General features: G+C 36.1%; 1 protein-coding gene across 14 annotated transcripts in view; it reads left to right on the forward strand.

The window, feature by feature from the left end:
* Positions 1-27,503, forward strand: part of MYCBP2 (MYC binding protein 2) — a 292,153-nt gene that overhangs the window by 162,686 nt on the left and 101,964 nt on the right. For all 14 annotated transcript variants that reach the window (XM_010374615.2, XM_030921889.1, XM_030921891.1 and 11 more), the window contains 11 exons: positions 451-593; positions 3,906-4,006; positions 4,680-4,898; positions 6,756-6,981; positions 8,040-8,158; positions 8,894-8,981; positions 11,498-11,547; positions 15,334-15,506; positions 17,579-17,723; positions 22,863-23,078; positions 27,429-27,484. In XM_010374615.2, the coding sequence (XP_010372917.1) occupies positions 451-593; positions 3,906-4,006; positions 4,680-4,898; positions 6,756-6,981; positions 8,040-8,158; positions 8,894-8,981; positions 11,498-11,547; positions 15,334-15,506; positions 17,579-17,723; positions 22,863-23,078; positions 27,429-27,484 (1,536 nt within the window). The remainder of the gene's footprint in view (positions 1-450; positions 594-3,905; positions 4,007-4,679; positions 4,899-6,755; positions 6,982-8,039; positions 8,159-8,893; positions 8,982-11,497; positions 11,548-15,333; positions 15,507-17,578; positions 17,724-22,862; positions 23,079-27,428; positions 27,485-27,503) is intronic.

The raw sequence follows: 27,503 nt of genomic DNA on the forward strand, positions 1-27,503 counted from the left end.
TCTACTAAAAACAAAAATTAGCCGGGCGTGAGGTGCATGCCTATAATCCCAGCTATTTGGGAGGCCGAGGGAGGAGAATCGCTTGAACCTGGGAGGCAGAGGTTGCAGTGAGCCAAGATCGTGCCACTGCACTCTAGCCTGGGCGACAGAGCAAGACTCTGTCTCAAATAAATAAATAATTTAATTAATTAATTCAGGTCTTTGTTAAATATGAGTTCCTCAGAGAACTGATCTTATTTAAAATAACACCCTTCACTTTATGCCCTATGCTGGTTTATTTTTCTTCAAAGCCCTTATCATTCCCTATAATTATATAGTTGCATGTTTACTTTTTTAACTTTAAAAAAACTATAAATTAAATGAGGATCTCAGATCCTAGATATGATTTCTGGCATTGGATCATGTTTTACTTACCACTGTAAAATAATCTCATGTTTGCTTATGCTACAGGAGTGAATTCGATGGAGATTTACAATCCCAACTTCTGAGTAAAGCCAATGAAGAAGATAAAAACTGTAGCAGAGCGCTGTCTGTTGTAAGCACTGTCGTTCGAGCCTCTAAGGACCTTCTGCACAGAGCTCTTGCTGTGGATGGTAAGACTTTTTCCTTCTCAATAGTCATATTTTAGATTCTTTATTCGCTAAATTTTTGCATAGAACTATTGAAGAGGAACCTTCTATTATACAATTGTATAAATTCTTAAGTGTTTATTTATAGATCCACACGTACATTAATTTTGGATAAGTCACACTCTCCATACCGTAATGCAGAATTATTCAGAATGCTCAAAAGGAGTTATCATATATTCTTATTTTGTTAGTTAATTTAGTAAAAGAAAAATTGTATTTGGTTTAAACTGGGTCTTTATTCTTCTTTTAGTAGTCAAAAAGCTTTTTCTTCCTCTCTGTTCTGTTTCCAGTAATGTATCGCTATCCACCCAAAACTCTGGGGAACCCTAACCATCTCCTCAGAGGCACTTGTCTAAATTCAACTCTATGAGTTTTTCCCCTAGAAACTTTCTAGTTTGTATTCTCCTCTCTCTCAGTTCTTCCTGCCATCGTTTAGGCTGCCATGGTGCAAGTACATGTCATTTTTTAATATAGAGATAATACCCAATAATGTCACTGCTACCTTTCCCCCATTCTCCATCTAGTTGTTTAGTTATTCTTCACACTGACACCAGAGTTATCATTATGAAAACATTGTTATGGCCGGGCATGGTAGCTCACGCCTGTAGTCCCAGCACTTTGGGAGACCGAGGCGGGTGGATCACGAGGTCAGGAGTTTGAGACCAGCCTGACCAACATGGTGAAACCCCATTTCTACTAAAAATGCAAAAAATAGCCAGGCGTAGTGGCAGGTGCCTGTAATCCTAGCTATTCAGGAAGCAGAGGCAGGAGAATAGCTTGAATCCGGGAGGCGGAGGCTGCAGTGAGCCGAGATCATGCCACTGCACTCCAGCCTGGGTGACAAGGTGAAACTTCATCTCAAAAAAATAAATAAATAAAGGAAAAGAAAAAGAAATTGTTACTGCCACCTCCTTACTGTATAACGTTAATTCCTAATCCTAGTTTAACATCAGAACCACCTGGAAAGCTTGCTGAAAATAAAGACTGTTGGGTCTATCCCCAGGGCTTGAAGCTAGGTTAAAAAACTGTTTTTTAAATAAGTGTGCAGCCTGTTTTGATGTAACAGCAGACCTGGGAATCAGTATTTGGGAGAATAATTGGCCTATAAAATAAAGGTCTTCACAGTATAGGCTTAGCTTATCTTTGCAGCACCATGTTCATGGATAACTGAGTAAAATGTTAATCAGTAAAGTGCTTTTCTTGGAAAAACAGAAAGCCATGTAGCTTAATAACAGTAAATGTTTTTGGAGTGCTGAATATGTGCAGGTGTTGTTCTCAAGTGTTTTACATATATTACCTTGTTTAATCTTCACAACATCCAAATAAGGGGAATACTGTTGTGATCCTAAGTTAAAGATTAAGTAAGTTGCCTAATGTCACTGATAGAGCCATGTTTGGTGCCAGAATGGTAATTTAAAATAAGGGCTCCAGCATTGCCAAGACAATCCTAAGTCAAAAGGACAAAGCTGGAGGTGTCACGCTACCTGACTTCAAACTATACTACAAGGCTACAGTAACCAAAACAGTGTGGTACTGGTACCAAAACAGAGCTATAGACCAATGGAACAGAACAGAGTCCTCAGAAATAATACCACACATCTACAGCCATCTGATCTTTGACAAACCTGAGAGAAACAAGAAATGGGGAAAGGATTCCCTATTTAATAAATGGTGCTGGGAAAATTGGCTAGCCATAAGTAGAAAGCTGAAACTGGATCCTTTCCTTACTCCTTATACGAAGATTAATTCAAGATGGATTAGAGACTTAAATGTTAGACCTAATGCCATAAAAACCCTAGAAGAAAATCTAGGTAGTACCATTCAGGACATAGGCATGGGCAAGGACTTCATGTCTAAAACACCAAAAGCAACGGCAGCAAAAGCCAAAATTGACAAATGGGATCTCATTAAACTAAAGAGCTTCTGCACAGCAAAAGAAACTACCGTCAGAGTGAACAGGCAAGCTACAGAATGGGAGAAAATTTTTGCAATCTACTCATCTGACAAAGGGCTAATATCCAGAATCTACAAAGAACTCAAACAAATATACAAGAAAAAAACAACCCCATCAAAAAGTGGGCAAAGGATATGAACAGACATTTCTCAAAAGAAGACATTCATACAGCCAACAGACACATGAGAAAATGCTCATCATCACTTGCCATCAGAGAAATGCAAATCAAAACCACAATGAGATACCATCTCACACCAGTTAGAATGGCAATCATTAAGAAGTCAGGAAACAACAGGTGTTGGAGAGGATGTGGAGAAATAGGAACACTTTTACACTGTTGGTGGGATTGTAAACTAGTTCAACCATTATGGAAAACAGTATGGCGATTCCTCAAGGATCTAGAACTAGATGTACCATATGACCCAGCCATCCCACTACTGGGTATATACCCAAAGGATTATAAATTATTCTACTACAAAGACACATGCACACGTATGTTTATTGTGGCACTATTCACAATAGCAAAGACTTGGAATCAACCCAAATGTCCATCTGTGACAGACTGGATTAAGAAAATGTGGCACATATACACCATGGAATACTATGCAGCCATAAAAAAGGATGAGTTTGCGTCCTTTGTAGGGACATGGATGCAGCTGGAAACCATCATTCTTAGCAAACTATCACAAGAAGAGAAAACCAAACACCGCATGTTCTCACTCATAGGTGGGAACTGAACAATGAGATCACTTGGACTCGGGAAGGGGAACATCACACACTGGGGCCTATCATGGGGAGGGGGGAGGGGGAGGGATTGCATTGGGGAGTTATACATGATATAAAAGATGAATTGATGGGTGCTGACGAGTTGGTGGGTGCAGCACACCAACATGGCACAAATATACATATGTAACAAACCTGCACGTTATGCACATGTACCCTAGAACTTAAAGTATAATAAAAATAAATTAAAAAATAATAATAATAAGGGCTCCATTACCCTAGGTTCTGATTCCAGCTCTATTATTTTACAGGTACGTGTATTATGTATTAAGTATTTTGGGTAAGATACTTAAACATTGTGTGCCATGGTTTTCCTTTCTAAAAATTGGGGATAATAAAAGTATCTTATTGTGAGTATTCGTTGAGATAAGGCACGTATTCTAAAAAGCCTTCAGAATAGTACCAGGCCCTTGACAAGCACCCAATTAGTGTCAACTCTAGTTCTCAAAAGAACAGAATATAGATTTAGTATAGCATGTATACAGTACAATGAAATTACATTCTAGCTGTAGTTTTAATGCCTTTTATGCCTTTTTTAGCTGACGACATTCCAGAACTGCTGAGTTCTTCTAGTCTGTTTTCCATGCTGCTCCCCCTTATTATAGCCTACATAGGACCAGTAGCTGCTGCTATTCCCAAGGTATGTAATTTAATTCTATAACTTTGAATGTTTTTTTAAATACCTTTTAAAAACAAAGACTTTGTGTCTTGTCTTTACAAAAACTTGCATCTTTGAGGCATCTGGGGTATAGGTAACAAGCAGAGAGATACACTAATTATTAAACTTCTCTGTTCTTCTTAGTATTGTTTACTGGATTGCTGTGATTATTTGTTGGCTTTACATTTGAAGAATTTGTGAATGGGAAATAGATTTTAGAAATTTTAGAAATGTGATATGTAAGGAAAGATTATGTTAACTGAGATTTTTCAAATTTATGAAGTTGATCCCAGATGGTCTTCATTAATAACAATAGCAATGTTAAAGGACAAGAGCGTTTTAAAACAGTGACATATTCAAGAGATGGAAGAAATGATAAACTATTGATTCTTTGGCATAATTAAGTAAAACGTGATTTACTTCAGATCATGAAAAAACGAAAGTGTTTAAAAATATAGATTTAGATATTGTCATGTAACAGCTAAGATAAATCTTTTTTTAATCAATTGAACAGATTTCCCTTTGAACAAAAGCTTAACTAGTAGAAAATTTAGACAGAAATTGTTATTAGAGTAGCCAACAATTATTGTAATTCATAATTTTAGAACTACTTTCACATGTATCTCATTTAACTGTATTTTTATATGTGTGCTAGGTGGCTGTAGAAGTCTTTGGCCTTGTCCAACAATTGCTTCCGTCAGTTGCCATTTTGAATCAGAAGTATGCACCCCCTGCCTTCAACCCTAATCAGTCGACAGATAGCACCACAGGAAACCAGCCTGAACAGGGCCTCTCTGCTTGTACAACCTCCAATCACTATGCTGTCATAGAGAGTGAGCACCCGTATAAACCTGCCTGTGTGATGCACTACAAGGTAGGCACCAGTTCTTAGTGTGATTTGACCGTAAAACTTGGTGTGAGGTTCTCTGATGATATCTTAAAGAATGCCTGGCCTGCATTTATGAGTATAGCTTCTTTTATTGTATTTACATATAGAGAATCAGCAGGTGATTAGGCATTGTTGGATATACAGAATAATTTAAGACGGAATTTTTATCTCAAAGATGATAAAATTTTATTGGTTTATGAGAGTTGTTCTGAAATCTTCTTACAAGTATAGTGTGGTATATAATGCTAAACTTCATGCTGTGGTTTATAATAGTAGTAGATATAAGCATTAACAATTTTGAATTGTATTTTTTGAACTAACATTATTTGTACCACAGCCTGAGCTCTGAAAATTTACAACCCCAATGTAAGATTTAAACTAGTCTATACATAATGTTAAGAAAACTATGTATAAAATGATTATAAATTTAGTGTTATTAGAGAGTGTTCAAAATCCATGTTCTTTGTTTTTTCATTGTATCATGCAAATTAAGGAAGAAAAGGATAAATTTATATTTTGTGTGCTTATAAAATATTCCACTTTTCATGGTAGAAGCTATTAAGCGTCTGTAGGTAAATAGGCTAGTACAGTGCACTTATTTATCCATCTCCCAGATTCAGCAGTGTCAACTCTTAGTCAGACCTGTCTCATTTATTCCCTACCTGCTTCCTAACCTCTTGTATTGTTTTAAAGCACATTTATAATATTTATTGACACAATGTCTCCAAAATATAAGGACCCTTAAAAATAACCATAGTATTATCACACTGAAAAAAGACAATTTAATGTCTTCAAACATCATGTAAATTTTTAATAATTTGAGTTAGAATCCATGTAAGATCCATACATTGTGATTAGTATGTCTCTTAAGTCCCCTTTAATCTTAAGTTCCTTTAAATCTGTAAGACTCCCTCTGTCTCTCTCTTTTTTTGTTCCCTTGAGTTCTATTTGTTGAAGAAACTGGATCCTATATGTTTGTTAGATGGGAGCCTCTTCAGCTTACCTGCTGGGTCTTTCCTAGCTTGCAGTCATTCCTAGCTTCCTTGTTTTCTGGTAGGATAAGATGTTCCAGGCTCCTTTTATATGTTTAATGCCTCAGACTTGGAACAAACCATTTTTTCAAAGTGTCCTAATTTCTGTTACACATACACACACACATGTTATGTTTATATATGTATATACATAAATGTATATATGTTTATGTATAGGTAGATTTATGTGTATGTATAGTTTTTAGAAGATAAAATACCTCATGAGTTTATAGTGTTGATACTAATTCAAAATAAGGACCACAGACACACCTCAGTCTCCTTTCTCCTACATCTAAAATTCCTATTAGTGACACTGGGAGTATCAGAATTCAAAAATCATTTAAATTATTTCATTTGGGATGTGTGTGTGTGTGTGTGTGTGTGTGTGTGTGTGTGTGTGTGTTTGTCTTTGAAGTATATCCCATCTAAATGTATGGTCACATTACTGTGTTTAAATTTAGTTGGAATGCTCCCTCTTTGCGTGATTATGCGTTCATTGGATATACACTTACAGAGTCGTTTAATTTTAGAGTTTAGGAATTGCTTTTTAAATTTGGATTTTGTTTTATAATTCTTTAAATACTTACATAGTTTGAAGTCAAATTTATGAAACAAATCTAGCTTTTATCTCTGTCCTCTTCACTCTGTTCCTCCTTCTCTGTCATAGGTAACATTTTATTCTATTTTAATTTTGTAGTTTATCCTGTTGTGTCATTTAATAAAAGCATAGACACATATACACATACAGATGCAGATGTGTGTGTTTGTATGTATATATCTGTATTCATGTTGCCTTGCCTATTGGCCTCAGGTGACATTCCCAGAATGTGTGAGGTGGATGACAATCGAATTTGACCCTCAGTGTGGTACTGCACAGTCAGAAGATGTCCTTCGTTTGTTGATTCCTGTCAGAACTTTTCAGAATTCAGGATATGGACCAAAATTGACATCTGTTCATGAAAATCTTAATTCATGGATAGAATTAAAGAAATTTTCAGGATCCTCTGGGTGGCCTACTATGGTTTTGGTGTTGCCAGGTAAGTTTTTCTTTTATTCTGTTTTATGTGGTAAAATAAGTGCATTTATGTATATTGAGTAGGGATGTATCATTGAAAATGTTTATCTAATTTTTAGAGAAATTTATTAAAGACCTACCATGTATCTGGATTGCATTCGAGGAATAAATAAGATACCCTGGGCAAGGGGCACAGCCTGATCCAAGTTTCGGAGAAGACAGTGTTTTAAGGATTTTGTGAAAAAATGATTAGCTTGACCAAAGCAGAGTGTCAACGTTGAGGAGCAGCTAGCTAGCTGTGTAGTTGGGGCCAAATTATAGAAAACAATGGATTAGATCTTTTATTTTCCCAGAAAGTGCTGAATTTTCAGAACTTAATGAAGGACTGAAGTCCTTCCTTGTAACAGAATTTGTGAACCACTTTCTTGTGTGAAAAGTTGTGTGAAAGCTGTTTCAGTTGGCTTGAGGGTACGTGTGAACGGGAGAGTCGGAGCACACAAGCACAGTTGTTATTGCTGGTACTGTGCTTTTCTTTAAAAGAAAGTTATTTAAGTAAGTTTTTAAAACTATGTTTTAAAACTTACAGTTTGTTGCATTCTTAACGGGTTAACTAGGGCTACTCTTGTGATCCTTCAAACTAATAGGCAATTTCAATTCAGAAACTACTTTTTTCTACTCTGACCTGCCTATTTGTTTGTTTGGGAAAAGATCAGAAAAAGACACATGCCAGGGTAGAGGGTTGCCCACTTTGAAAAATAAAAAGGCTAACGTTAGTATTTGACAAATAATTGAAAAATGATTGCCCATGTAACTTAAGTACTTTATTAAGCAGGGGAGTTTGATTATGAAAAAAAGTTAACAATTCATTTGCGATAGACCTGTTGTTTCTAGTGTTATTTTTAGTACAATTTCCTTAAGTAGATATAGGAACACTCCCCGCCACAAGTCTATTTAAGTTATGTAGTATATGATTTGTGTTTCTGCCTATCTTATGATAAAAGAGAAAGTCCATTGGATAAAAGAGGGAAATTTTGACAAAATTGTTTCAGAATTTTAACTCAATTCTGGCATTTTTATTAGGAAATGAGGCCCTTTTTTCATTGGAGACCGCATCAGATTATGTGAAAGATGACAAAGCTTCTTTCTATGGTTTTAAGTGTTTTGCAATTGGATATGAATTTAGCCCTGGACCTGATGAGGTAAGAATGAATTGTCTTTTCATTCTTTTAAGGAAGATTGAGTTTCTAAGGGCTAGTGAGTTGTGCTTCTAACTGACTTAAATTGTACTGTTGCCTCTATTCAAAAAGTCGGGACCAGGTGCAGTGGCTCACACCTGTAATTGCAGCAATTTGGGAGGTGAGAGAAACCCTTGAGGCCAGTTTGAGACCAGCCTAGGCAATATATCAAAATCCTTTCTCTACAAAAAAATGAAAAGAAATTAATTTAACCTAGGGGTGTATAATTCTAAATATTTTGTAGTTTAATTATGTGCAGTGGTCTGTTTTGCTACTTTTAATACATGAAGAGGATGGAGTTTGTGCAACATGACCCAGCCTTTGAAGTATAGTTATACCTGCCCTGAACCTGCTCAGTTGGCTATACCTTTCTGAGTAAACAGTTGAACCTGTTTTCACAAAGAGACTATCATCTTGTCTAAATGTTTTAAATCATACAATAAAATAAAACCGAGGACAAAGTGGACCAAAGTAATGAATGAACAGTTATTTGGACAATGAACCTTTAAACCTGAACCTTACAACCAGCCTGAGATAAAACATTGAGTACTGAATCTCATCTTCTCTCACTTTAACCGTTAGCTTCACGTGCTTCCTTCTGATTTCAAAAGTAATGCTTGAATTCAAATCACACTTTGCTGATAATCCATATTATCATTCAAGCATTTTTAAAGCAGCAAATTTTATGCAATTCCATAGGGAGTCATCCAGTTGGAAAAAGAATTAGCCAATCTTGGTGGGGTTTGTGCGGCAGCTCTGATGAAGAAGGACCTAGCACTGCCTATTGGTAAGTGTGGCCAATGCTGGATGTTGTGATAGGGTTTTGTTTTGTTTTGTTTTGTTTTGTTTGTATTTTAAGAGTAGAATGTATGTATTATAAAAGGTCTGAAAATACATTTGCAAAATGAATTTTGTAATCTCATATTCATGAACAATAACTGCTTCATGTACTGGTAATTTGAGTTTGTCTAAGAGACTGAAGGGTATCCTGTTTCCTGTTTAAATTTACACACGTACATGGACACCCTTTTTATGCATATACATGCTTTGAGCCAGGGTGTATAGTGTGTATGTCCAGCCAAGCACTGAATATATAGTATTAAACCAAAAATTCTAGATATTTCTTAAATATTCTAGTGGAAATATCAAGTAGACAACTGAATATTCATTGTCTAGATCAGAGGATCGGTCGATAGAAATGTAATTGAATATGATCGTTATTTAAAGATATGGGACTGTATGAAAGATATGCTAGAGAATGTAGATAAGAAAGAGAAGATAGCTTAGGATTAAAGCTGTGACTTACCAAAATTTAAAAGATGTACAGAACAGGAAGAGGAGGCTGCAAATGAGACTGCGAAGGAACAGTCAGTGAAGGAGGAGAAAAACCAGGAGAGGGGATGTTCCTGGGATTTTGGCATGCTCTGAGAAGTGAATTAAAATCTATCATTGGACTTGAAGACTTGTTGGTTGCTTGTATATGCAATGAGAAATATGTTAGTAAAATGAGAGAACTGTAAGTCCTTTCAGAGTAGAGAGGGGGAATGGAAAGTAAGGAAGGGTGGTCCATTTGAATTTAGATATCTCTTTAGAAGAATTTTTCACTGGAGCAAAACAGAGATGAGGCAGTGGCAGAAATGGTACTTTCTTATATGAAACAAATTTGTATGATACACGATTAATCTATAATCAAGGGAGTAAAGTTGAAAATAAAAATGCTTACTGATTCTATAACGTTTATACATGGTTTAAAGTTTTACTTTCTTACCCCCCCAAAATCCATCTTTACTCCTTCCTTTAAGACTACCCTTCCCACTATTATTTTTTCCTCCCTTTTTTTCCTCTGACTTTCCTTCTTTATTACGTTTTCTCTTCCTGGTCCCTTTTATTCTTCTCCATTCCTTTTCTCCCAGTTAATACTGGTATGTATGTGCGGAAATGAGACCTTGTATTATATCCACATAAGGAAAATTGCTAGCAACCTATTTTGTTAAAGTTTATATATACTTTTTGACATAAAAAAGTTTTATACATGTTTGCACAAATACTCAAAAAGTATATGTTGAAGGAATGGATTAATATAGCAGTGCTTGGGATTGTAAAACCTAGAAACAACCAAAATGTCTTTCAGTTGGGAACTAGTTAAATAAGTAATGGAGTACCCATTCAATGGCAGTCTATGCAGCTCTTTGAAAAAGTAGACCTATATGGCCTAACAAGGAAAGCTGTCCAAATTATGTTAAGTAAGAAAAGCAAGTTTCAGAAGAGGGTCCCATTTTTGCATACATTATTCTGTATATTACAAAAGAGTATGTTGTGGCTCACACCTGTAATCCGAGCACTTTGGGAGGCCGAGGTGGGTGGATCACGAGGTCAGGAGATCGAGACCATCCTGGCTAACATGGTGAAACCCCGTCTCTACTAAAAATACAAAAATTAGCTGGGCATGGTGGCACACGCCTGTAGTCCCAGCTACTTGGGAGGCTGAGGCAAGAGAATCACTTGATCCCGGGAGGTGGAGGTTGCAGTGAGCCGAGATCACGCCACTGCACTCCAGCATGGGTGACAGAGTAAGACTCCATCTCAAAAGAAAAAGAGTATGTTTATGTGTAGTTGAAACACATATACATTTTTGGTTTGTTTGCACACCAAGTTTCTAGAACAACACCTAAGCTGTTGACAGTGGATAGTTTTAAGGGGGCATGGCACTGGTTAGAGATTTCGAATTTTTTGTTCTACACTTCTATACAATTTGAGTATTTCCCATTGAACAAGTATTACTTTATTAGTAACATTTAATAATTAAACTATCAAAGAAAGATCAATAAATATGTTCTATATTAATTAATAAGTGAGAAAATGGCTAGGGGATGCAGTCACTGCCTTTTATTTTTCTGTGAGTCCCTGTCATTTACTAAAGTTATAGCTCTTCTGTAAGGCACCCAAAATATAAAGGCTCAGATTCGAAATAATTTGCTCCCTCTTTTTTTAGACAAAACGAATACACTAAGTTCAGAAAGTATACATTTATATTCATAAATGTAGGATGTATCTTTGGCAAATCACCCATGGGTGCTTCTTGAGTATTGCCTTGAGAATTGTAGTATATTCCCACTGGAAATATCTTATATATTAAAATGTATGCTGCTGGGATTTTTTCCAGAATCACAAATCTTTTCAATCTGGAGTAACAGAATTATTAAAAAAAAAAAAAAAAAAAAGGGTAATGAATGCAAAGGACTAGAAAATTAAACTAAACTAAATATTGACATGTTTTAGTAAAACTTTTTATTCGCACAACAGGTAATGAATTAGAGGAAGACCTTGAAATTCTTGAAGAGGCTGCATTGCAGGTATTGTCCCAAATGTTTTAAGGATAAACTTTATACATTAATTTAAAAAGTATTATCACTCAGATCAACGTATTTATCTTGACCATTGGGTTCATTCATTAAGTACTTCACTCTATTCATTGGCGTTATAGATATAAATAACTTATAATTGCTCCCTTTGGTAGGAGAAACCCATGTGAGCCCTATGTATTTGGTGGGTAATTGACTCTGGAGTTAGACAAAAATCCTTTGGGAGAAAAAACAGATCAAGTGCCAAGGGTGCAAAGGATGGCTTGCAGAGCTGTGGCCATTTAAACTGCATCTTGAAAGAATTTTTTTTTCTTTTTTGCCAGCTAGAGAAAGGGGAAAGACATTTCACAAAGGATGTATAGTTGTAAGAAGCAGCAAAGGGTGAGGTCAGTACAGTTGGTGAGCTCAGTCTGTGACAAACCAGTATATCATATTAAGTGGTTAGGGCTAGTTGTCTGTAGTCAATTGGGAGCCATCATTTGTTGTTTTTATTATTGTTTGCTTTACCTTTTTTGCTCGTTTAGGCATTAACTAGCACATTTGACTCTGAATGGAAATACATGAGTACTGTATTTCAGTGCAGTACCCCTTTGGATCTGTTACATCAATCTAATATTTCTTAAAATTGCTTAGAGATGACTATATTGTATTCTTACTTCATTAGTCTGACTTTAGCTGGCTAGTAATCTGTAATAGGATGGAAATATCAGAATCTGTAGGCATCATTTGTCAAATTGTAATACCTACTTAGGCCAAACCAGAGATTCTGATGTACTGCTAAGTGAGCACCATTGGTTACCACACACTGAGAACATCAGTGATGGGGGAAATTTTGCATCTAGCAATGGTGTGAAGATAGAAGAAAAGTTGAGAGTCTCTCAGCTGGATCAGTGGTGCTCAGACCCTAGGATTTGATAGATTTGTAAAATTTTCCAAAAATATTTTTCCTGAGAACTTATTAGGTAAAAACACTCTTTAAAAATGTACTACTTATTATCAGCAATAAAATAAAAGACATTTTAATAGCCCCAGATGGAAAGGTCTTAGAATGGAAGACTCTGTTATATCCTTAGTTTTTCTAATTCTGCCATGGATCAGAGAACTTTGAGCCCACATTTGGAAAACACCAATTTAGATCATACTTATTTTCTGTACTAGGTATATGTAGTTAGTAGTAGTGATTTAAATAATATCTGTAGAACACTTCATAGGTTTCAGCATCTTTAATATTATCTCTCTGTTTTTGTAATTACACTTTGAAATCAATATTAGGTCTTGCATCTTACAATTATAGTAACTGAAGTTCAAAGAAGTTTTGTGACTTCTTGAAGACTCAGATTGGAAACAAAGGCTGGTACCCAGTCCTTGTAATTGCTAAGGCTAGTGCTTTACATTTTATTTATTTCCTGAGATGAATTAATCAAAGTGGTAATAATGAAAACGTTTATTTCATCTTTATCAGGCACTATTTTAAACATTTTGTGCATTTTTAACTCCCCACAGCAACCCAATGAATTAAAAAGTTTTATCTCCATTTACAAATGAGGCATAGAGCATTTAGGAAGTTTGCCTACGATCACACAGCTAGTGAGCAACTGCATTGGGATTTGTTTGCTGGCAGTTCGGTGACAAAAGAAACCCCGTCTCATTCGCTGGGCATGGTGGCACATGCCTGTAATCCCAGCTACTCAGGAGGCTGAAGCAGGAGAATTGCTTGAACCCGGGAGTTGGAGGTTGTGGTGAGCCGAGATCACACCATTGCACTCCAGCCCAGGCAACAAGAGCGAAATGTCATCTCAAAACAAAACAAAAAAAAAGTTCATAATTTTGAACACTATCTTCTGATCATAGGGAGCTGTAGTGTGTCAGTAATGTTAAGAAACTTCTGAGTTTTAAAAAGCCACTGGCATCTTATGTGTATTCTTTTTTTAAAGTTAAATCTTTGTACCTTAAGATTCAAAAATAAAAATTAATTCAACAGATATATAATAAACAATATGGGTCAGGCAACATTCTAGTTAAAGGAGAACTGTCAAAGACTTTCTATTAGTCCGTTTTCACACTGCTATAAAGAACTTCCTGAGGCTGGGTAATTTATAAAGAAAAGAGATTTAATTGACTCACAGTTCCTTACATGGCTGAGGAGGCCTCAGGAAACTTACAATCATGACAGAAGGCAAAAGGGAAGCAAGGTACGTCTTACATGGCAGCAGGAGAGAGAGAAGGGGAAAAGCCTCCGGACTTATCAAACAACCAGATCTTGTAAGGACAACAGCAAGGGGGAAATCTGCCCCCATGATTCAGTCGCTTCCCACCAGGTCACTCCCCCAACACGTGGAGATTATAATTCAAGTTGAGATTTGGGTGGGGACACAGAGCCAAACCTTATCAGAGTTCATATATTGTTTATAAATTCAGGGATTATTATGGTATATAAAGTGTCATCTAGGCCAGATATGGAGAGATCTTTATTGTGTTACTGTTCGAGAAAAAAAAAAAATGATGTCCCAATTTGCCTATCTTTCTGGCATGTGAGGTAGTTTTTGTGATAATCTAACATGTATTAAACACTTACTGTTTGTTAGGCAATGTATTGTATATTTTATATGCATTATTTAGTTTAAATTTTATAATAACTGTGTAAGAGAGAGATTATTTGACCACCAGTTTATATATTTTACAGATTCAGGGATGGTAACTTTTTAGCTTAAGAGCACACAGCAAATAATTTGTCCAAAGCCAGGATTTGAACTTAAGTCTATTTGATTCCAAAGATGATTATTTTTGAAACTGCATAATTTCAAATGTGATAGTACTAGAAATGTATTTTCTATGAAAAAAAAATTTTGGAATTTATTTTATAGTCAGTAAAAAGTTTTTAGAGTTTCAGCATTTAAAACAAGTCTTTCCAAAAACATAAGACTTGCTTGTCAGATAGATGAAACCTAAAATTTGTTTTATCTGCCTCTTCTTCTTAACTTTAATAAGGCTTAGACAGGCTAATGAGGTTTGTGTGCTGCCACAATCAGGCTTCCACTCACTTTTACCCAAATCAAGACCTTGGTGCCCACCCACCCAAGAGAACAGCCACACCTTACTCATGATAGCTGCCTGTAAGTGGAACTTAAAAAGAGGGAAGCCGGGTGCAGTGGCTCAGGCTTGTAATCCCAGCACTTTGATAGGCCAAGGTGGGAGGACTGCTTGAGGCCAGGAGTTCAAGACCAGCCTGGGCAACATAGCAAGACCCCATCTCTACAAAGTTTTTAAAAAAATTAGCCAGCCATGGTGGCATACACCTGTAGTCTTAGCTACTTGGGAGGTTGAGGCAGAAGGATCGCTTAAGCCCAGGAGGTCAAGGCAGCAGTGGGCTATGATGGCACCACTGTACTCCAGCCTGGGTGACAGAGTAAGGCCTTGTCTCAAAAAGAAAAAGAGGGAGACATCCACAGCTGCTGACAGAAGGGAGCTCTGGCCCTGAAAAAATGAGGACGTAACACATAGAGGACTGGCATGGGAGGAGATACGCCATTTTATCCAGCATGCAGATCTCTGACAAGGCATTTATTTTTGAGGGAGGAAAGAAACTGGAACTATCGTCTCATAATTTTCTCTCCTAGGAATTTCCTATCCTGTGGGTTAAAAGAAGGAACAGTGGGGTATGTGGAGAAAATGATTTCTCCGTAAAGGCCTGTCTAAAAGTATCTACATATTGGAAAAATTACATGTAATTAAAGTTTTATTTTTAAAAATGTACAAATATTCTTTTTTACTTAACAGGTGTGCAAAACCCATTCTGGAATTCTTGGAAAGGGTCTAGCTCTTTCTCATTCACCAACTATATTAGAAGCACTTGAGGGAAATTTACCACTCCAAATCCAAAGCAATGAACAGTCTTTTCTGGATGATTTTATTGCCTGTGTCCCAGGATCAAGTGGTGGAAGGCTTGCAAGGTAAATGTACTTTAAGTTACTTACTTTATTTTAGGGCTTTCATCTTTCATCATTTCTGAAAGAGGGGAGTCATTAGAATATTAAAGTGCTACCTTAAAAAAGTCAGATTTGCCGGGCGCGGTGGCTCACGGCTGTTATCCCAGCACTTTGGGAGGCCGAGGCGGGCAGATCACAAGGTCAGGAGATTGAGACCATCCTGGCTAACACGGTGAAACCCTGACTCTATTAAAAATACAAAAAAAAAAAAAAAAACACATTAGCCCGGCGCCTGTAGTCCCAGCTACTCAGGAGGCTGAGGCAGGAGAATGGCATGAACCCGGGAGGCGGAGCTTGCAGTGAACAGAGATTGCGCCACTGCACTCCAGCCTGGGTGACAAAGCGAGACTCCGTCTCAAAAAAAAAAAAAAAGGTAAAAAAGTCTGGTTTATCTATGTTTAACTTGTTGAAATATAAAATGACAGTTAATATTTTTGTTTGGTAGTTTTTTTTGTTTGTTTGTTTGTTTGTTTGCTTTTGAGAGAGAGGGTCTCACTCTCTTGCCCAGGCTGGAATGCAGTGGCATGATCTCAGCTCACTGCAACCTCCGCTTCCTGGACTCAAGTGATTCTTGTGCCTCAGCCTCCCAAGTAGCTGGGATTACAGATATGCCACCACACCCGGCTATTTTTCTTTTTTGTATTTTCTGTAGAAACAGAATTTTACCATGTTGCCCAGGCTGGAATAGTTATGATAGTATATGATAAGACTGGGTGTGATGGCTCATGCCTGTAATCCCAATACTTTAGTAGGCTGAGGCAAGTGGATTGCTAGAGCATAGGAGTTGGAGACCAGTCTGGCCAACATGGCGAAACCCTGTCTCTACAAAAAATACAAAAATTAGCCAGGCATGGCGGCACACTACTGTAGTCCCAGCTACTTGGAGGCTGAGGTGGAAGGATTGCTCAAACCCTGGAGGCAGAGGTTGCTGTGATTATGCCAGTGCAATCCATGGTGAAACCCTGGCTCTGCAAAAAATAAAAACATTAAGCATGGTGGCACACATCTGTAGTCCTAGCTACTTGGAGGCTGAGGTTGGAGGATGGCTCAAAGCCTGGAGGCAGAGGTTGCTGTGATTGTGCCACCTGCAATCCAACTTGGGCAACAGAGCAAGACCCTGTCTCAAAAAAAAAAAAAAATGAATTAATTAAATTAAATGTATTATAGTTGCTAATTGATTATTTTTGTTGCTTTTTGTTTGTAGGATGAAAAGGAACAAAAATATTTTAGCCTCTCTGATTTTACTAGTAAAAAAAAAAAAGTCCCAACTTTTTTCTGGTTTTAATTTTAAAATTGCAGAGATTACTCTTTAGTTTTTAAAAATCACAAAATAGTGATTGGAGAGGAATATCAAATCACTTAAGTCAGCCTAACTACTATACTGTGCAGATATTTTTATGTAATGCATGGTAGAATTACTTATTACTCAGCTCACAGGACAACTTGAATGTATAGATTACGGAATGAATTCAGTAATGGACATCACAAATTACAGAACATTGATGCCTTTTAGGTGGAAAGCAAGGTAATGAGGAAGATAGTTGAGAAACTGTGATAAAAAGTTGGGCAGGACACCTTGAACCTGGCTGCTGTCAGGCAAGCAGAGGGCCATTTCTACCCCTGCTTTTACAGAGACATTGCTTTTTCCAGGCTTCCCGGATGGCAGAGTAAGGCAGAGCTCCTTCAGAGAGAGTGAGCCTGCTCAGGACTTCAAATTATACATAACCTACATCGTGTTCTTGGTGATTTTAAATTAGCCATAGTTAAAATTTCAGGTTTCCTGGTTTTAAAAAGTATTTTTATACTATATTTAAATATCAGAGATCTCCTGTGCTTTGGCATGTTTTTTAAATGAATTTGTCCTTAACAGTTTCCGAGGGAGACACTCAATGGTTATCACTGAGTTGGAAATGAAGATAATGTTTTAGCATTTTGTTTGATATAAGTTTTGTTCATTTGGCTTAATTTTAATATTAATAGTTGAAGATGCTGATCGGTGTTTGGGGTTTTGTTTATTTGTTTTTCATTACTATTAGGTGGCTTCAGCCAGATTCATATGCTGATCCTCAGAAAACATCTTTGATCCTGAATAAGGATGATATTCGTTGTGGTTGGCCTACCACCATAACTGTTCAAACAAAAGACCAGTATGGGGATGTGGTACATGTTCCCAATATGAAGGTAATTATAACTGGATTAAATTAGCAGACATCTATATACTGGCTATGGTGACTGATAACGTTTTAGAAATGCCAAGTGCTGAGGGTCCATTTGTTTTACCCTCTTTATATAATGGATGGTGCTGAAAGTTTGTTTAAATGACTTGTTTATATTAAGTAGTCCCCAAGTTTCTGAGTTACATGTATTTTTTTGTGAGTTCTTTACATTTTGCTACCTGTTACGATGACTCAAAGGAGGGATAAGAAAGTATCCATCTAAAGAGTGCCAGGCACATAGAGGGAAGGCCCTCAATACGTATTGATTGAATAAATGCATGGAAGAATACATTTTTAAATTTTGTATATAGCTTTGAAAGACTCAAGTACATTCTCTGTTTGGTATAATTGAAACCACATTTAAAAAATAACAGTCATTAAATAATTTAGAAATATATGAGTTTAGATTGTAAAAGAATGAGGAATTGAAATAGTTGTATAACATATTGATGAATATAGAGTTTTTAGGATACCTCTTACCTGAAATAATAATTAATAATGATGTTTCAGAGCATATTATGAGTAATTATTTGTGATTTAATCTGTTAATATGAATATCTCATCTAAAACTTTTATTTCTGAAAAATTTATATTAAATACAATTTTATATAGGCAGTCCCAGCCCTCTTCTCCTTCAAAGTTGTCTTACAGAGTGATTGGTTGGTTGAAGCTTAGAGTTGATTAAGCCACAAAACCCTCTTTGCTCATAGGACAGCTAATTTTGCCTCAATATTATTTTCAGTAGAACTATTTCAACTACTTCATGCATTCTTTCATTTATAGCATGAAGAAGTACAATGCCAATGTAGCATCTTACCTGACTAAGTAAAAAATAAGAGCACATTGCTTAAATGACTTAAGACCAGTAAATAAAACTGTGTGGAAAAGCTTTCAACCCTGATGCTAAATCAGAATCAGTCTTTTAGCAGTGTCTTTCAAATATTTGGCCATGATCTATAGTTAGAATTTTTATTATAACCCAAAGATATCAAATAAATATATGATGGAGTAGTGTCTGTGTAATAGCATATATTAAGTACATATAATTTACTTTATATATACATACACACATAACGTACATAATATGCTATACTCTGATATTTTCTCTATCTAATTTTTTAAGGCAAATCATACCCTTCACAAAGTGAGTTCATGCTTACTTGGAATTATTCTATAAAATGCAAAAAGCATCACAAATTATAAGAAAAAAATGAATTAAAAATAAAGTTATCCTGATAGTGATATGAAAAAAATGACTACTCGAGGACGAAATTTTGATCACAGTACAATACTCATTAAGATATTGAAGGACTTGTATATTGTGTATTCACTGATGAATTTCTTAATGTAGTGAGTTGTTAAATCCAATCTTTGAACCCTCAAGTTTAAGTTTTTTATTCATGTGACAACATTCTAATACCATGTTCATACTGTTATGCTTCTGGTATTTCTTTAGTTGTATTTTCTCCTTTGCACCTTTTATTATCTCTTTTGATATCTGGGTTGTTTATATCTTGCATTTGAAAGTCAGACTTTATCTTTTTTTCTTTTCATCTTAGAGTTACTTTTTTAACCATATGATGGATCCACTTTTTTTTTCTCTCTTCCCCTTCCCTCTCCTCTTTCACTTTCCCCTCCTTCTGCTTTTTCCCTCTTTTCTTCCTCTTCTTTCTCCTCCATATATTTGCTTCTCCTACTTTGTATCTTTCCTTGCCTTAAACCTCTTACCCAGTGTGCTCTAAATTCCTTTTAGATTTATCCAATTTAGAAACTTTCTAGAAAATCATTATAAATACTATCTAGAAGAAGTGATTTGTACTCCTACTGATGTTTAATTCATTAATATCATATTATATTAGCTGGAAACAAAATTAACCTATTTTACTTTCAGCCTATTAGTATATGAAGTCTCAGGAGTACTTTAGACTGTTCAGAAATTGTTAAAATCTTTATGCAATAATAGCTAATTATTTGAAGCATAAAAATTGATTTGCAGCTAATATTTCAATGAGTTCCAAAATGCTTTAGAAAGCAACAAGTGTTATTGTTACCATTTTTTATAAAATGACTGTTTCCTACATGTGATAAAATGAGTTAGAACTAAACACACATATTGTACCAATGTCAATTTCCTGGTTTTGGTTCAATACCATCAGTGTTTGACAGTGTTGGATAAAATGTAGCCATTGGGGGAACCTGATTGAAGGGTACATAGGACATTTCATCTATTTTGAAACTTCCTGTGAATATGAAAAAAAAAAAAAAAAGTTTATTTTGAGGAAATCTTACTTATTGACAAGAGAAAGTCACATAGGAAATAAAAGAGTAACTTTTTTAAAGTAGCACAGTTTGTAAAAGAAAGCAGAATGGTTATTCTATAATGTCTCAGTTTTCTTAGAGTATAAAATTATTCAGTGATTTACTTCAAGATTCCTGGTGCATACAGACATAGACTCTAGTGATAATTTGTTAAATACTTAGGGTAAACATAGTTGCTTACAGAAAGGTTAAATTGAAATAGTATGTAAAAAAATAGTGTCTGTTATTTAAAATCAAATATGTTTGAGACAGGAGAGTTCCCTTGACCCCTTTGTGAAACTTGACGTGGGTGTGGTGTGGCTCATTTACTTGGCTGCTGCGCTCAAACCCCTTGCAGGATGGGGAGCACCCAGGCAAGCAGGTGCCAGGGCCCAGGCAAGCCCCTTTGGGCTTGTGTCTAGGGGTGTGTCACAATTAATGCTATTTTAGATTTGTTTTCTGTGGATGGCTAAGTGTTAAATAGCTCAGTGAAGAGTCAGCATGACAGCGTTTTTGGATTCCCGCACCCAGTGTGTCCTGAATTCTTGTCTGGCATACAGGAAGAATCAGGTCATAAGAACAGGTGATGAATGCGTGAATGCGGCGTGTTTTTGTTTTTGTTTTTGTTTTTGGTTTTGTTTTTGTTTTTGGTTTTTTTGAGACGGAGTCTGGCTTTGTCGCCCAGGCTGGAGTTCTGTGACACAATCTCAGCTCACTGCAAGCTCCGCCTCCCAGGTTCACGCCATCCTCCCGCCTCAGCCTCCCGAGTAGCTGGGACTACAGGCGCCCGCCACCACACCTGGCTAATTTTTTGTATTTTTAGTAGAGACGGGATTTCACCGTGTTAGCCAGGATGGTCTCGATCTCCTGACCTTGTGATCCACCCACCTCGGCCTCCCAAAGTGCTGGGATTACAGGCATGAGCCACCACGCCCAGCCACTGCAGATTTTATCATACAGTGGAAATGGCCCTCAGTGGAAGGAGAGCTGGAAAGGGCATGGTGTGAGACGGTGATATTTCCCTGAAGCCCAGCAGTCTCCAGCCAGGGCTCCTCTCCGAAGTCATGCCGTGTGAGGTTAAGCCGCGCGTCTGTCAGTTGCTGCTTCTCCACTTGATATTCACCACTTGTCTCTCTGCTAGCTGAAGTCTGGGATTTATAAGAGCATAGGGTAGCGGGGCAGAGCTGGCCAAAAAGGCAACATTTAGGCGGAATACAGGGATAAACTGGTCTCAGTTAGGGCCGTGGTTTCCAGGCTTGAGGGTGGGGCCTTTGCCAGGGAACCACCTTCTCCTTTCCGGTATATCTCTGACTCCTGTCTGTATCATCTTCAAAATTTTTAATTATATTTAAAGTTTAAAGCTTTTCATGCTAGCACGTGTTTGAGTTGAAATTTTAACCATTTACCTGTAAACTGCTGTTTTTTAAATATAAGGATGGGTTTTTAATATTTCCAGGGAATTGTGTCAGTCCAAATACTGATCTCTTGTAACCTCATCTGAAGATAGTGGTCACTTAATGGAATCTATTTGTCACCAGTGCCTAACGTTATGTAAATGGTGAAAGTCTCAAACTACTGATTCCATAGAATGGCATTATTAAGAACAATAAACATTAAAGACAGTCTGTAGTTCTGAGGTAGTCCTCAATTACTTAAAAATACTATCACTTTTGTCTCTGCTACTTTTTCTATTTCTGTGACAATCCTGTTGAATTACCTATTCTTGCCAAGCACAAAAATGTTGTCTGTAAGGAACAGCAGAAACTTTGAGTAAAGCTCAGAATGGTGATACCTGCTGAAGACCTAAAGTGAAATTCAAATTGTGCGTACATTTGTGGTTGCCTAGGGGTCAAGTGTTTTTCTGCCAATGCATAAACAAATAAAAACCGAACGTTTTCTTATAATTCCTGGAAAATATTTCTGAAAAGTCTTTTTATAAGACTGTTTGTGTTTTTAATATATTAACATCCCTCAACAGATCTGTGCTTTGTATCTATATAGTAGAGTTAGTAGATGAAAGATAGTCTCGTTTTATTGTTGAAGAAATTGAGTTGCAAAGTTATAATTCCTGGAAAGTATATCTAAAAGGTATTTTTATAAGACAATTTGTATTTTTAATATATTAACATCCTTAACAAATCTGTTTTGTGCATCTATACTGTAGAATTACTGGATGAAAGATGGTTCCGTTTTATTGTTGAAGAAATTGAGTTGCAAAGTTTAATTATTAATCGATTGCTTAAATGTTATGTTAGTGATAGAGCTGTCTAATAATATTCTTTCTTCACCAGAGTAAAGAAACATCTTTGGGCTTTAGGTATAAGATTTGTTTCATTAAGTGTTAATTTTTGAAACTTCTATCAATAGAGAACATTTTCTTCTTTACAACAGTGCAGCTCAAACTGACATTAGTGCTTTAAAATGTGCTAAGATTGTGGGAAAGCATTTACATTTGCATTACCTGATAAAATCATTTGTTAGTCCCTGCAATAACTTAATGTAGATTCATTCCACTGCCTTTTCCTGTACTTTATTAGTGGTGCATTTGTTTTTATGTTTTGATATCTCTGATTATGTATTCCAAAATGATGAGGCCTTGTTTTACACTGTGTTCATGGTTCGTATTGTCAACCCATCTTGAGGTCATTCGAACTCTGTTGAATAAACCTTTGAAGGGAATGCCAGAGATAGACCAATGCTAACATAAAGTATGCATAATTGTGAGTTTATAATTGTAAGTTGCTTATTTTGATGTCAATGACAATTTATTAATAATAGTATTTGGTTTCTGTAATACCATGTTTAGGTGGAAGTGAAAGCTGTCCCTGTTTCTCAGAAAAAAACATCTTTACAACAAGATCAAGCAAAGAAACCTCAAAGGATTCCTGGCAGTCCTGCAGTAACAGCTGCATCTTCTAATACTGACATGACTTTTGGAGGACTGGCATCACCAAAGCTAGATGTTTCATATGAACCAATGATAGTGAAGGAAGCTCGATACATTGCCATAACAATGATGAAGGTAATTTATTTTACTTATCAGAAAAATTTTACTTTTCAACATTCGTTTATTTAACCAATATTTCAGTGTTTCAGATGCAGACACGAAATTATAAGTCCAAAGAGCATTTGATGGATATTAAATTTGCAGCAACACTTTTAAGATGATGTTATCCTATCTTCAGAGAGGGTTTTCATTGGTTTTTGACAGATGTCCAAAGGGGATCATCAATTACAGATCAAGTTAATCCAATCAGAGATACAGATGTATTAGGCTAAGTTTCAGTTCCTGTGAAAGTACTTGTCTACTTTTGACCAGGAACAGTGGCCCACACCTATAATCCCAGTGCTTTGGGAGGCCAAGGAGGAAGCAACACTTGAGGCCAAGAGAGTTCGAGACCAGCCTCAGTAACATAGTGAGACCGCATCTCTACAAAAAAATAAAAATAAAGTAAAATTTCTAAGTACTTGTCTATTTGCAGTTTACTGTTCATGCTAGAATGTATCTCTTGAGGGTTTCGCTCTTTACCTATGCCCCCTTCAATTTTGGATTATCTCAAATGCCAGATGTATCTCCTAGAACTCTTCGGGATTTTTAGCTCTCTAATATCTTTAGACATTTAAAAATATACATTTTGGATGTTCTAGTTATCTTCAGAGGCAGCGTTAGTCTGAATTATGAAGGTAGTCATTCGAAGCTGAAGTTTATAATTTTGGCATTTTCAGAGAGCAGTCATGAGCCATTGAAGGCTTTTGGGTAGAAGAATGGCTTGATTAGATTTGAATTTTATAAAGATTATAGTGGAATATGGACGGTGTAATTGGGCAGATGATCAAGAAACATGGCTTGGTTTTAGTCTCTTTAGGGGACTGTTGATTTAATTTGGTTAGATATGCTGATCAGTTGGATTACTGAGTTGTCAATCAGGATAGATTCAATAGAATCGGTAGAACCTGGTAGCTGGTGGAGGTGGAGTAAAGAAGAAAGGTAGGAAATAAAAGATGAAATTCACATTTTGAGCTTGTGTCCAATTGATAATGGAAAAGGGGCAGGTTTTGGTTGAGAAAGATAACAGATTCAGTTTTGGATGAGATGAGTTTTAGGTACTTCTGAAATACCTATGTGAAGATGTATAAAACAAAGTTGGATGTACAGACCTGAGTGATCACAGTCTGACCTCAAGAAAAGGATTCAGGAATCATTAACACTTACATTACTTATGAAGTCATGGGAATAGATGATACCTTCTATGGTGAATGAAGACAGAAGTTCCAGGATAGGATCCTAAGAAACACCAGTATCACTAAGTCTCAGACTCTTCTCTGCATCAGAAGCATCTGGAGCACTTACTTTAAAAAAAGATTTCCAAGCACCCAGAGATTTAGATTCAGTGGGTTTGGAGAGAGAGTCAGGAATTTGCCTGAAACAAATATGCAGAGTGATTCAAACTCAAAACCTATACTTTGAGAAATATTGATTTACAAGATAAGAGAAAAAGAAAGGAAAAGGAAAAACAGTTCACATTGGTAAGAGTACTAGCCAAAGAAGCAACACGTAATTAAGGGAATGGCTGCAGTGAGTGTAGATAAGCCTCTCAAGATGTTTGACTGTAGAAAGAACCAGAGGAAATGGAATTGAGTGAAGGCTTTGGAGTATGGGGTCTTATTAATAGAGATAGACTTACGTATTTGAGTGCTGATTAGGAGATAATTCAGAGAAAGAAAACAATAAAGACACTCTGAATATAAAAATAGAATATAGAGCTCAAGTGGTAGCATTGGCCTTAAATCGGAGGAATAGTGCTTGTTTCATTCTACCAGGAGAAGGAAAAGAAGGCTTAATACAGATGCTAGTAAATTTTTAGGTTTTGCAGCCAAAGGAATTATTTAAAACCGTAATTATGTGTTTTGGGTTGGAAATGGAAGTGATGAATCTTTAGGGTCAAGGTTTTGAAACAAAGGGGAAAAAATGAAATTGTTATTCCTTGAGATTGAAAGAAAGCACCGATCAGGAAAGATGTATTAGATGCCTTTGAATAATCAATTGAAATTGAAGATTATTTGTAAATAACAATGTGAGTCATATGAGCATGGATAAAATAATCATTTGGATTGATCTAGCATTAAAATTTTGCTAGATAGTTCAGCAAAAGAACAGTGGAACAAGAAGTTGAGTATATGGTAGCTAAAGAGAGGACAGTGGAACCTAACTTAGTTTGGAAGGGAAGAAATTTCAAAGAGTCAAGGAAGTTAGAGGGACTAGACGTGAGAGTAGATATAGGAATAGTAAAAAAAAAAAAAAACTGAACAGCCCACTTTATTTTGATTTCAGAGACAGAACAATTCTGAGTAATGTCACAGGTCTGTGACTTTTGGTGTGAGTGGCTGGAAAAAAGTTGAAGTTATTGAGGTTAAAGAAATTAGAGAATGAGAAACTGGAGTTCTAGATGAATTGTCCACTGGCTGTTAAAGAATTCAAGGCTACAAAGTCTTCTCTATTCGAACACTTATTTAATGAATTTAGTTTCTAGTCTCCTTACCTCCCTAGTCTTTTAGTTTCCTATGGACATGCTTCAATTTGTATAATTTCTTGTGCAAATTTTGTTACCACAACAAAATGCAGTATTTCAAACATGTTCTGAGTAGTCTAGGTTTAGAGCAGGTATAGAATACCATTCCCAAACAGTATCTGTGAAATGTTAATTCAGGTTCCGGGAGGAAATTTTCCTTATCAACCATTCACAGATACTATGTACTCACCCAGGAGTGAGCCAAGTATTATAGAGGATGGAAAAATGAGATATGGTCTCTTCTTTCATTACTAAGTGTGTTAATAATATGTATTTGAGGGAAAGTGATGAAGTAGAAAATACATTGTACTCAAAGTCTAGAAACCTGGATTTCCTTCTTTTCTCACCTTTGTATGGCCAAAGACTCAGCCTTAACTTACGTTTTTCTCACGTGTAACTTTTGAGTAGGTAAAGTCAGCTAGATCATTCCTAATTCATTTTTATGAAAACAAAAAGGGCAGAGAGAAGGAAAGGGGCTTTGAGTTTGCTTCCTTTTACTGTAAGTACAGGAGGAGTTAGACGTGGATGAGCAGTTGGACATCTTGACCTGAACCTTGAAAGATAATGATTTCTTTGCTAATGTTGCAGGCATACAGAAGTATTGGGAATAATGTGCCAGGTTTCATGTACCTACAGCCCATTTTTGTCTTTACATTTTACCATAATTGTTTCAGGTCATTTTGTTATTTTTTATTGAGAAACAGATTGCTACACGTACAATTGAAGCCTGCATAAACCCTTCCTCAGACCCATTACCACCCCTTCCTTAGAGGTAACTGCTGTCCTGAGTGTAGTGATTCTCATTCCTGTATATATTTTTAGGCTCTTGTTGAACTTTATTCATAAGCAGTATATTTTGGATTGTTCAATATGTTTTCCAGAAGTTTATAAAATAGTATCATATTGTATGTATCATTTTGCCAGATTTTTGCTTAATGTTATTTTTGAGGTTCAGCCATGTAGCTATAGATCATTCATTTTAACTGCTTTAAAGTATTCCATTGGGTTACTATTCCATAATTTGTCCATTCTCCCATTGATAGACACTTTTATAAACTGTACAGAAATAAACATTCTATATTTGTCTCCTTTTGTACATGAGCAAGAGTTTGTGTAAGATACATACTTAGAAGCGGAATTGTTAAGTTGTAGGGCATGCACACCTTCAACTACGTTAAGTATTGTCAAAACTCACATTCCCATGAGCAATGTATGAAAGCAGCAGGTGCTGCATGTTCTCCTCAGCGCTTGGTTCTTACCAACACAATTTGATGACCGTGATATGATTTATTTTAGTTTTGTTTTCTTTTGTATTTTCTTTCAAGTTTAGTTAAATAACTTTTCTGGTCTTTATTGACCTTTCAGATTTCTTCTTCAGAGAATTGTCTTGACTCTTTTGTTGTTGTTGTTTATCTCTTTTGTATGGATTTGTTCTTTATATATTATGGATGCGTATCATCTATGGGTTGTACAAGTTAAAAATCTCCTTCTCCAGGGTGGAAGCTTTTCCTATCTTTATAGTATCTTTGTTTTGGAAAACTTTAAAATTTTAATGTACTCAGAAGATGTTATCTGTTTTTTTTCTTTTGCTTTTTTTTTAAGTTTTGGTGTTTACTTTTGGATCTTCAAACCACATAGAATTTATCTTTAATAAATAATCTAATGTAGGTAATTGAGTTTTTTCTTTTTATCCTATATGGATAACCAGTTGTCTCACAACCATTTATTGAATAATGTATTACTCTATTAATCGAGAATATTTCTAAATGATTTTACAGTTGTTACTGGTCTCTTTTTTAAAGGTTTATGAAAATTATTCATTTGAAGAACTACGTTTTGCATCACCAACTCCTAAGAGGTAAGGATCGTTTTCTCAA

This window comes from Rhinopithecus roxellana, chromosome 18 (genome assembly GCF_007565055.1).
Source record: "Rhinopithecus roxellana isolate Shanxi Qingling chromosome 18, ASM756505v1, whole genome shotgun sequence".
In the NCBI taxonomy this organism is placed as follows: Eukaryota; Metazoa; Chordata; class Mammalia; order Primates; family Cercopithecidae; genus Rhinopithecus; species Rhinopithecus roxellana.